General features: G+C 17.9%; 1 protein-coding gene across 1 annotated transcript; it reads left to right on the forward strand.

Moving 5' to 3' along the window:
- The first annotated feature begins 53 nt into the window (after positions 1-53).
- Positions 54-3322, forward strand: F4817DRAFT_161034 (uncharacterized protein). Its single transcript, XM_049298086.1, has 5 exons — positions 54-322; positions 416-534; positions 597-1310; positions 1373-2439; positions 2490-3322. The coding sequence occupies exons 1-5, from the start codon at positions 258-260 to the stop codon at positions 2850-2852; spliced, it is 2328 nt and encodes a 775-aa protein (XP_049157726.1). The 5' UTR covers positions 54-257; the 3' UTR covers positions 2853-3322.
- The last annotated feature ends 9737 nt before the right edge of the window (positions 3323-13059 follow it).

A 13059-nucleotide genomic window follows, 5' to 3' on the forward strand; every position in this document is an offset into this window, starting at 1 on the left:
GAATTTTTCTGGAACTGCAATTGATCTTTTCAGCCTTGTACCTTTTTTCTTGTCTTGGGAGCTTGATCGACGGCGATTCTAAATCATTTATCACCGACGAGAACTTGTCGACTTTTTGTTACTCGATACAACCTTCAACCTTCAACCTTCAACACTTGACACATACTATTTACAACTAGTCAACTTGATCATTTTATTCCCTTTGTTAAGGAAACGTACTTCAATGTTGAGATAGGGATCCAAGCTTCCAATTGACAATGTTGTTTCCCGAGAGCGACGCGTCTCTTCTTAGAGCTTGGATCATAAGGCGTCTTGCCAATACGTATGTTTTCCAACCTCGTTTAGATTTTTGTTCTTGAACTTCCTATTATATCCATCCCCATTGCTAACCTTTATATCTTTCCCCAACTTTTAGATCCGATGCAGATGCAGATGTACTTGCCGATTACGTCCTAGCTCTCCTGCGACACGATGGCGACGCTGAGTCCATTCGCAAGATGTTCGAGGAAGAAATTCCTGATTTTCTCAGAGAAGGTATAAGATCTTCCCCATTTTAGCGAGTTGACAATGTATCTTAAATATCTAATGTATTACAGACGCGGCCGCCTTTACAGGTGACGTCTTTCAAGCCGTCAAGTATCGTTCTTATTTACCAGGAGCTCCTCCTGTACCTCCTGCACCTCCTAGCGGCCGTCAAGCTCTTGCGCCTCCTCCAGTTGCGCCCTTAATACCTTCATATCAACCTCATGTACCATACAACACAACCCCGACGGCTCCAGCCTTCCCCCAGAACGGTTCGCGGAAGCGCACGTATAATGATCGAGACGATAATGACGTGGACATCATCTTAACGAGCCAAGGTTCTTATTCCGGAGCTCAGCCCTACAAGCAGCCTCGTAGAGGAGGTGGCTTCTCACAGCGCGGTGGGAGATTCGATGAATCTTACAAGCCAAGAGATCAAAATGGGGTTTCTGGTTCTTACCCGGCATCTTCTAGGTCTAATGGCCGCTTTGGACTGCCGCCGCCACCGTCTTTTCAACCCTCTACGCATGACCAAGGTATGGCGCCGATAAACTTGGACAACCTTATGGAGAATATCCAGAGGATGAATCAACTCGATATTCCTATTCCTCAATTACCTGACCTTCCTAAACCTGTTTATTCAGGCTCTATTCCTCCGCCACGTCGGAGAAGACAAAAGTGTAGGGACTATGAGACTCGTGGCTACTGTTCTCGAGGGAGCAATTGCAAGTTCGAGCATGGTTCTGATTCTTTAATGATGCCTCCACTTCCACCTTCGGCAAATGATGGTAAGTAGATTTTCTAGGAACATGACTTTAATCTTTTGGGCGTCGTCGCTAACTCGTAGTAGAATATGATCCTAACAATGCCGTTTTCCCAATGCCGCTCCTAGCGAACCAACACCAGCCACAGGCATTTCAGTCCCTAAATTTACCTCCCTTTCCTACGGCGGCCCCTACCAACCGTCGCGAACATAACAAGCCGAGACGGACGAAGGGTCGACCACCTAATACGACAAGCGGTCCTATACATGATAAGACCAAGACCGCCATCGTAGTCCAGAACATTCCCAGTGGATATTTCACCGAAGAGAAAGTGCGTGAATACTTTTCTCAGTTTGGCAACATCACAGACATTTCAATACAGGGGCCTGACCGCCTTGCGGTCGTTAAGTTCGATACTTGGGATGCAGCACATGCCGCCTGGAGCTCGCCAAAGGTAATCTTTGACAACCGGTTTGTAAAGGTGTTTTGGCACAAGGACGATACCGAGTCCAGACCAAATTCGGTCAATGGGAAAGTCGGAAATGGGACAAAGAATGGAGCTACTAATGGCAATTCGCTTATTGAAGAGAGTGCGCCTACCGAACCCTTTGACATGGACGAATTCATGCGCAAGCAGGAAGAGGCGCAAAAAGCCCACGAAGAAAAGACCAAGAAGAGAGAAGAATTAGAGCGCCAACGCCAAGAATTAGAAGAACGTCAGAAAGAGCTTCGTGCGCGACAACTCGAGGAGAAGCGCAGGCTTCAGGCTAAACTCGCTGGAAAAAATCCGTCCTCGGAAACAACGGATGGTACTACTAAAAAGCCTACATCACAGACAGAGGCTCTTAGAGCCCAATTAGCAGCTTTAGAAGAAGAGGCTAATGTCCTAGGAATCGATCCGGACGCTATTCAGGAGGACTCATCGTGGTCTACTAGAGGGCGTGGGAGAGGCGGCCGAGGCTATCGCGGCCGTGGACGTTATGCCGCGAGAGCTACTAGGGGCGGACATAGCTACCAAGCCAGAGGGGGCATAGAAGCTAGACACGCAGCTTATGCTGCGTATTCCTTGGACAACAGACCTAAGATAATCGCGCTGTCTGGCGTAGACTTTACAAATCTGGAGAAGGACGAGGCATTACGACAATACCTTTTCGTGAGTTGCAAAGAGGTCTACATTTACTATTAATATCTAATCCATTATAGGGTATTGGGGAGTTCAAGGAAATTCACACAGATCCGGCCACAACACATATTACGTTCAAGGACCGTAAAACAGCAGAGCAGTTTATGATGGGTGTGTCTGCCAATAACGCGATTCCCGGACTTGAGGACAAGGTCGAAATTACGTGGGCCACATCTGCACCTCAGTCTGAAGCGAAGACTCATGCCGATGATAACGTGCCTATGGCTAATGGTATAGAGGACGACCAAGGGGCCAGAGATAAGACCAGCGCTGATGGTAGTAGTGTGACCGTCGGGCTAGAGGAAGGAGAAGTCAGCAATGGACACGGTCGTGATCAGCATGATATGGACTACGAGGCTGGAGAGGACTGGGACATTTCCTAAGTGGAAAGACGCTAACCGTAGGTAGTTATGTCGACGCATTGTATACTAATTTTAAGTGAATGCTATGCATTGTAACGTTAGTATGTCCTACCGAGGATAATTTATTCTTCCGCAGCAAGCTACCAATGCTTGGTCAGCCGAATACGATATATGAACAGGCGCAAGCTATTACGATGCTTCGATGTCCTTGGTCCATAGTGTTACATGACCCGATGATGGGTAAACTATTCAATATTATGATCATAACTTGACAACTTGCGAATTAGCTGGGTTAGAACATTAAGTTGCGCTCATACTACGCTCCATACCTAGGTAGGTAGGTATGCATATGATGATATACCTGCTTCGCTTCTCGGTTATATCCTGGGAGAAACGGTTGAATATTCAATCTTTAGTTTTCAATAAAATCCAACCTTAATCAGGCCAAAAAAGCCGCAGACAACACGCTTTACAATTTTATTATTACGAGCAAATATAATTAATTATAAACTAAGGGAATACGAGTATACGTTAATGTTTATATATATTATTATTATTTCAGTAAATTTAAATTATAAATTTAAGATCGTTTATAAAGTTATACCTTTTTTAACCACACTTTTTTTTAACCAATTAAACCCCGGAACAACTTTTTAAAACAATTTCGAATTTGTAGTTTAAAACAGTTTTAAAACCTTATACATTAAAAACATATGTTTAATTTTTTAAAAAAACAATATTAACAATATTATTAAAAATAATAATATTAACGCGTTTTTTAATAAATAATAATTAATTATATAATTATAAATTTTATTATTAAATTTATTAATTAAATTTACGCGTTTTAAATTTTTTAAAATGTTAAAAATAATTATAACGGTAAAATAACTATAATAATTATAACGCGTTAATTATAACATATAATAATAACCGTAATAAACGTTAAAGTTTAATATATAAAACTATATTAATATATAAAAAAAGTTAAAAAACTTAAATAATAACTTTAAATTATTAAAAAAAAAAAAAATTTTATATATAATTATAAAATATTAAATTATTATATTTAAATATTTTATATAAAATTTAAATAATTAAAACGTTAAAAATTTTTAAACGTTAAAATTTAATATATAAAAATATAATATTATATAAATATATAAAAAAATTAAAAAAATAAATTAAATATATTATTAACTTTAAATCATTAAAATTAAAGTTATTTTATACATTATTATAATATATTAAATTATTATAAATATAATATTTAATTTTTTTATCATTAATAAAACCGTTAAAAACTCTTATAATATTATACAACTTTAAACCAAATATTTTTAAATATTTTACCCGTAACTTATAAATATAAACACACGGACTACGCGTTACGTGGCGTTTGTGGCAAAACAAACGGGTAAAACCCGCCTCGAAAATATCGGGTTTAAAGTCATTTAAAATAATATTATTATATATATATTTAAAGTTTTAAAAAGTTTTATATTTATATAAAACTTTATTACGAAATAAAATACGGATTAATATTTATAACTTTTTTATTTATATATAAAAACATTTTTAAAATAAATGTTTTTTACACGTTTTTTTAAATATATTATAAAATTATTTTTAATTTTTTATATTTAATAATTTTATAAATTTATAATATTTTTTTTTATTTAAAAACTTGGTAAATTTATCGATTAAATTTTTTTTTATTAATATATTATATTATAATATAATTAACTTTTACTTTTTACCGTATATAATAATATAATTAACTTTTATTTTTTACCGTATATAATAATAATTTTTTCGTATATATTATTTTTAACAATTTATTATTAATTTTTTTAACCAATTAATTATTATTATATTATTATATAATAACGTAATCGGTTTTTTAAACATATGTTTTAATTTTTTTAAAAATTTATAAATTTATATTACATTTATAATAATAATAATAAACGTAATATATTTAAATTTATTTAAACTTTTAATAATAATTGTTTATAATTTTAATAATTATAATATTAATGTTTTAATTATAAAAAATATGTAATTAATAATTAATTTTTCGGTAATTAAATCCAAAACGTAATTAACATTTATAACACCGTATAATTTAATTTTATTATATTTATAATATAAATGGTTTTTATTAAATATATAATATTATATATATTTTTTTTTAATATTATGTAAATATTTTATTACTTTTTTAATTTTTATTATATGTTTTATTGTAAAATTATTTATAAATTATGTTTAAATTAATATAATAAAATTAATATTAAATTTTATAAAATAAATAAAAAAGTTTATTTTATTTATTAAAAATATGTATTTAAAATTTTTATTTATATTTATACGGTTATTTATATTATAAAAAATTATATTTTTTTACGTTTTTAAATTAAATGGTGTTAAAATGGCAATAATGTTATTATATATTATGTAATATAAAAGGTAAAAAATAATAAAGTAATTTAAATAAAATAATTTAATTGGTTATATTTAATTAAGTAAAAAAAGTAAAAAATTTATTAAATAAAAAATATTTATTTATATATGTGTAAGTTAATTTTTAAATGGTATGTATAAATATAATTTTAATTATATAATATGGTTATATAACCGGTGTTTTATTATTAATAAATTTTTTTTTTTTTTTATATTATTACGTGATTATGTTTTTAAAATTAAACGTTTAAACGTAAGTTTAAACGTAAGTTTTATACGGTATAAAATTGTTTTTTTTTATAAATTTTTTTTTTTAAATTAATTTAAATTAATATTATTTTTTATAATAATAATTTTTTTTATATATTTATAATATTTATTAAATGTTAAATTAACATATTTATAAAATAAGTAATTTTATATTAACAATATTATTATGTTATAATTAATTAATAGTTTAATGTTATAAATAATAAAATATATTATTATTATTTTAAAACGAATAATAAATTAATTTTAAATATTTATTTTGTTTTTTATTTAATGTATAATAATTATTTTAATTAAGTATTAATGTTGTATTAATAGTTAAAAATTATATATTAATATATTAATTTATTATTGTTAATTTATAAAAGTAATTATTAAAATTTAAATTAATAATTTAAATATTTGTTTGGTATATATTATAGTATATGTTATATGGTTATTTATTAACATTTTTAAAATATTATTAAAAATATGTAATAAAATTTAAAAAAATATTTATAAAAAATAAAAAATAAAGGTTAAATAAATAAAGTTTATACGGTTTAATAATGTTATAAAATTATTTAAAAACGAGATAATTATTTGGTAAATATTATTAAAAAAGTTTATATTAAATTAAAAAATATTATTGTAAAAATTTAATTTTTTTATAAAATAATTAAAACATTTTTTACGTAATTTTTTAAGGTATGTTTTAAAATATATTTTAATTTATATATTAAATATTTTTTTTATTAACGGTTTTTTTTTAATAAATAAATAATTTTTGTAATTATTTTTTAATAAATTTAATATTTATTTCGTTATTTTTGTTAAATATTAAATTGTTATAATAATAGGTTAAAAATAAAGGTTTTATTAAGTTTTAATATTTTAATAACATTTTTCGGTTATATTTTTAACTTTTTTTAATTTAATTTTATAATTTTATAATAAAGTAATTAATATTAATAAATGTTTTTAACGTTTTATTAACATTTAATTTAATTATAACGTTAACCGGGTTGTTTTTTTTATAAATCCATTTAATATTGTTTATTTTTTGTCGTTTATACGATTATTATAATAACATTATATTAATTATTAACCGTTTTTTTTTTGTTGTTTTAAGTTTAACGATACATTTGTAAAATAAAAATAAATTAATACATACGATTATTAAAACAGGTAAAAATTTTAATTTTTTAAAAATTAACGTTATTATTATACCAATTATTATAATTATATTTATGTTATAAATTATAATATATATTTTATTTATTAAAACATTTTTAATAATTTATTTATATTTTATTAAATTTTAATAAATTAAATTATTTTTTATAATAAAAATTTTATTATTATTAATTTTATTAGTAATAAATATTTTATAATTAATTTAAAAATTTAAATTTTTATTATTTATAAATAATTTATTTATAAAAATAAATATTTTAATTATTATTAAATTTAATAAAATATATTAAAAATTACATTAAAAATTATTAAATTACCATTAAAATTTTTTATTAAATTTGGTAATTTTATTTTTATTTAATTTTTAATGTTATATTACTTTAAATATATCGAATGTTATTTTTAATTAATATATAATAATTATATAAATGCTGTAAATTTTTTATTACATATATTATTACGATATATTTATATTAATTTTTATAATTTTAATTTTTTTATTTTAGTTTTTTTAACGTAAATAAATATTATTTTCCGAATTTTTTAATATTATGTATTTATTAAAAATTATAGCGTTTTTTTCCGTAAAATATAATTTAAATTTCGTTATTAAGTTTATTTTTTGCATTTTTTTGTTTTTTAATTTATTAAATGTTTTGTTTGATATTTTTAATATATTGTCCGTTTATATTACAATTAATTTAAATAGTTTTATTAAATTTAATATTAAAAAGCATAAATTATACGATAATATGGTTATAAAAAGTTTTTTTTTATAATATTTAAAATATATAAATTATTAATATATTTTTATTTTAAAAATCTTGTAAAAAAATTTAATTACGATTATTACCGTTATTTTAAAAAATATGTATTTTAATTTTTTTAATAATTTTATAACAATTATCTGGTTTAAGTTTATATTAAATTATATATACGTTTAAATTATATTTTATAATTATACCATAATTCTTTTATTTTTTACGGTTAAAAAAAATATAAAAGTAATAATGATTCGTTAATTAAAACGTTATATTATTAAAGATTAAATAAATATTACTTTTTTGTTTTTATTATTATATTTTTATATAATAAGTTTTAATTTTTTATACGGTTTATTAATTATTTTCTTTTTAATTTTATAAATAATTTTTAAATTAAATAAATAAATATTTTTATATTTTTTTTAATTATATTATTTAAACGAAAATATATTTTTTTTAATAAATTCTTTAACTTTTTATTTATTAAATTTTTTAAATAATTATTTTAATATAATAATTTTTTTTTTTACAAAACTTTATTATAAATTTCGCATTTATAATTTTTTTTAAAAATAAATAATTTACATTATTAACTTTTTTAAACTTATTTTTATTTTTTAACAATTATTCCCATAATCTTTTAATTATTAATATTTTAATCTTTAACGTAAAATTATTTGTTATATTGTTAAAATTAAAATTACAATCGAAATTATAATTTTTATTATTTAAAAAATTAATTGTTTCGTTTTAATAATAAAATTTTACAACAATAATATAAAATTTAATTAATTTATTATTAATTTTAATAATATATATTTTATTGTTATATGTAATAAATTTATAAAATTTTATTTAACTTTTATTTTTTTAATATATTTGCATTTTTAATTGTAAAAAAAACTTTAATATATTTATTATATTTAATTTATTTTTTATATTTAATATATTATTTATTTATTACTATATTTTAAACTTTTATATTTTTTCTATTATTTTTTATATAATTATAATATATATTACCATTAAAAAAATAAATAATAAACTTTTAATTAATTTAAAATATATATTAAATATAAATAATATAAAAATAAAACCATTTAATTTTATTATATTGTTAACTATTTTAATAGCTATTTATAAAATATAATATATATTCGTTTAAATATTTTAAAAATCTTTTAATATAATTTTATATATACGTTATAATAATTTATAATATTGTTTTAATTATTTAATTAAATTATATATTTTAATTAATATTTTTTTAATTATAATTAATAATTTTTTTATATTAATTATAAATTTATTTATAATAAAATTTATATTTATATTGTTGGAAAAATAAGGTTTATATGTAAAAAGCAATATTTAAAAATGAAGATATTTTTAAAAAATATTGTATTATTTATTATGTTATTTTTTTAATAAAAATTATATTTATATAGTAAATTATTTTATAAAAGTATAAATGGTTAATTAAAATTAATAAATTTTATAATTTTATTTATAAATTAATAGGTTATTATAAAATAGTTTTACGGTTAAGTAATTAATTAAATATTATTTATTAATAATATTTTAATATTGGTAATTTTTTTTTTTAATAAGTAAAATTATTATTAATCTTTTTAATTTAATTATATTTTATATTTATATATATATATATATATATATTTTTTTTTAACTTATTTTTATAATTATATTATTAAAATATTTATATTAATAAAAACTTATAAACTTTTATTTAAAAAGGCTTTTATTATTATATTAACGGGATTATTTTTATTATATATTTAATAAATTCTATAAATTTTTTAATATTTATATAATTATTATAACGTTATAATATTTATTATTAAATATTCTTTTTTTATTATATTTAATTTAATAAAATATTTATATAATAAAAACAAATTTATATAAATTATAATAAAAATTTTAAATAGGTTTAATTTTTTAAAAATAATTGTAAATGTAGTATTTATAATAATAGTTATATTTATTTTATTAATTATAACGTATATTTTATTTATTAATATATTATATATAATATATTTATATTTTATTAAATTTTAATAAATTATATTATTTATAATTGTAAAAAATTTATTATTAAAAATTTTATTTATTAAAGTAATTATATATTTTAATTATAATGTAAAATTTTAATTATTTATAAATAATATATTAATAAAAATATATAATTTAATAATTTTTAAGTTTAAAAATAAATATTATAAATTTTATTTTACGTTATTTAATTATTATTAAAAGTAATAATTTAATTTATTAATTTATTTATTATTAAGTTTTTAATATTAAGTTATTTTTAATAGGTTAAAAATAATTTTAAATTAATAAATAGTAATTATATAAACGTTTTTAATATATTATTTTACATATTATTATACTATATTTATATAATTACGGTTAATTAATATAACTTTTTTTAATTTTATTTTTATAACGTAAATAAAAATTATTATTATTATTTAATATTAAAATATAATTATTAAAGATTAATAGATTATTTATAATTAAATAATTTTTTTTGGTTTAACGGTAAAGTTAATTTTTATTAATTTAATTTTTTTAAAATTATTAAAAATTTTATTAAATAAATTTAATATATTATTTATTTATATTATTATAAAATTAAATCGGTTTTTATTTATTATTATTAATAAGTATAAATTATATGTAAATATTATTATTTTTAATTTATTTATATAATAATATATATAAATAATTTATTAATAAGTTTTAATTTTAAGTATTTTATAAAAAGATTTAATTATTATTATTATTATATTTATAAAGTATTAATATGTTATTGTTTGGAATAATTTTATTAATATTATATATATTAATTTTATTTTTAATTATATATAAATTTATAAAATATTTTATATTTATATAATTATTTTATTTTTTAATAATATAAATATTATAATAATAAAGATTTATTGGTTAATATGTTAAATTGTTAATAATTAAATTAATATGTTTTTTTTTAAATTATTATAGTTTTAAATAATTAAATATAATTTTTTATAAAAGTTATTTATAATTAGTTTTTTAATTTTTTATATAATATATAAATTATAAATATGGTGGTTATTGTATTTAATTGCGTTATATCTTTTAAATAAAAAGATTTTTTTATTTATTAAAACTTTTATTTTAACTTTATTAAAGGTTTTAAATGGTTATTTTAACGTAATAATTTTATTTTTTTGGCATAATTTAATAATAAATATTTTATGTTTTTTTTTATGTAATATTATGTAGGTAATATTGAAATTAACGGTTTTAGGTTTATTTTTACTATTAAGAAATTTGCTGCATTTTTTAACAGGTATTATTAGTTATAAAAATTTATAAATTTTATTATTTATTTTATTATTATTATTAAGGTTTAATTATATAATAAATTTTTTATTTAATATAATTATTATTTTATTATAATAATAAAGTTATATAATTATAATTTAAAAGTTTATAAATTTATTATTAATTTTAATAGTATATATGTTATTATTTTAAATAAATAATTTGTAAAATTTATTTTAATTTTTTTTTTTTTTTATATTTTAATTTTTAATTAAAATCGTAATTTAAATGTTAATAATATATTTAAACTGTTATATATAATTAAAATATTATTAATTTATTATATAATTTTTAATATGTATATTTTTATTATTATTTTTATAATAATTATTTTATATATTTTTAATAAAAATACGTTTAAAAAGTTATTTATTATTTATAAGTAAATATTAAATATTAATAAAGTAAATATTAAATTATTAAGATTTATTATATTATTGGTAGTTTTTATAATTATTTATAAAATGTATTTAAATTTAATATTAAAATAATTTATTATTATGATTTTATAAATTTATTATAACGGTATGTAATATTGTTTTAATTTATTAATTAAGTTATAAATTTTTACGGGAATTTTTTTTAAGGTAATATTTAACGATATTAAATTTATTTTAAATTTATTAAATATAAAATTTTTACTGGTGTTATAAATTAATTTATTAAAAAGTTTTAAATAAATGTTTATTTATATTTTTTTTAATGTATGTTAAATGTTTTTAATAATTATATTTTTTAGAAATTTTATTATTTAAAAAAAAGTAGTTTTATTAATTGTATATAATATAAGTTTAACGTTTATATATATTATGTTAATTATTATTAAATAATTAAAATTAATATTATTTTTAACGGTAAATTTAAATTTATTAAATGTTTTATTATGTAATTAGTATTAATAATAATATTTTATTATTTTTTTAGTTAAATTTTTATTAAAATTATTATATTTGATACGTTTAAAAATATTATATAATTGCGTTATTATTAAATAATTAAATTATTTATATATTTGGTGTAATTTATTTTTTATTAAATAATTATAAGTTATTATTATATTATAATTATTAAATAAAAATTTAAAATATTTTTATTTATATATTATAAAATATTATTTATTTTGGTATATTAAAATATTATTAACGTTATTTAAATAAATATTAAAGTAGTTTATATTTTTAATATATATTAAAAAAGGTATATTTAAAAGTATTATATAAAATTTTATAATATTAAAAAAGGTTAATATATATGTTATTTTTAAGTTAAATAATTAAAGATTATTATTGAAAAAAACGGTATATTAATTTATTATTATAGTATTTAATTTAATATATAAATGTATTATTTATAACGTTTTTAATTATGGTTTTTTTTTGGAAAAAATATTTGTAACGTTTATATTAAATATTATATTTTAGAAAATAAAAACGTATTGATTTTTTAATAAAAATATAGTATTTTTTATTAATATTATAATTGTTAAATTATTTATAATTAATTTATTAAAAATGTTAAATTTTATTATAATGTAAAAAGTAATTTAATTAATTAAAATATTAATTATTTTTTTACTGTTTATAACGTTATATAAAGTTATAAATTATAATATATATTTTTTATTTATATTTTTAACGTTATTATTAAATTAATTAATATTATTTTTAATATTAAAACTTTTAAAATTAATTTTTTTATAATTAATTAAAAATTAGTTATAGTTTTTATTAATATTATTGGTTTAATTATTAGTTAAATAATATAATTATTTATTATATTTTTTTTAACGTTTTTTTTGAAAGTAATAAATAAATTAATACTTTTATTTATTATATATAAAGTATTTTTTTATTATAATATTTTATTATATAAGTTAATATAATTAGTATAAAAGTTTATTATTTTTATATTTTTTATTTATTAAATATTAATTATTATTATTTTATAACAGGAATATATTATTAAATAATTAATAATATATATAAATATTTATTACGTTTTATAAATTTAAATATAAAATATTAAAAATATAATTAAATTTAATAATAATTATTTTAAAAATAAAATAATTTTATATAATAATTAATAAATTATATATTAAATATATTTTATTATAATAATTATAAAATAAATTGTTATAAACGTTTTAACGTTTT

Source organism: Daldinia loculata (assembly GCF_022478755.1).
Source record: "Daldinia loculata strain CBS 113971 unplaced genomic scaffold F4817scaffold_35, whole genome shotgun sequence".
Taxonomy (NCBI): domain Eukaryota; kingdom Fungi; phylum Ascomycota; class Sordariomycetes; order Xylariales; family Hypoxylaceae; genus Daldinia; species Daldinia loculata.

Coding starts and splice junctions, on each gene's coding strand:
- F4817DRAFT_161034 (XM_049298086.1), top strand. CDS start 258: ATGTTGTTTCCCGAGAGCGACGCGTCTCTTCTTAGAGCTTGGATCATA. Junction 1,311..1,372: donor TCCACCTTCGGCAAATGATG/GTAAGTAGATTT, acceptor AACTCGTAGTAG/AATATGATCCTAACAATGCC. Junction 2,440..2,489: donor CATTACGACAATACCTTTTC/GTGAGTTGCAAA, acceptor AATCCATTATAG/GGTATTGGGGAGTTCAAGGA.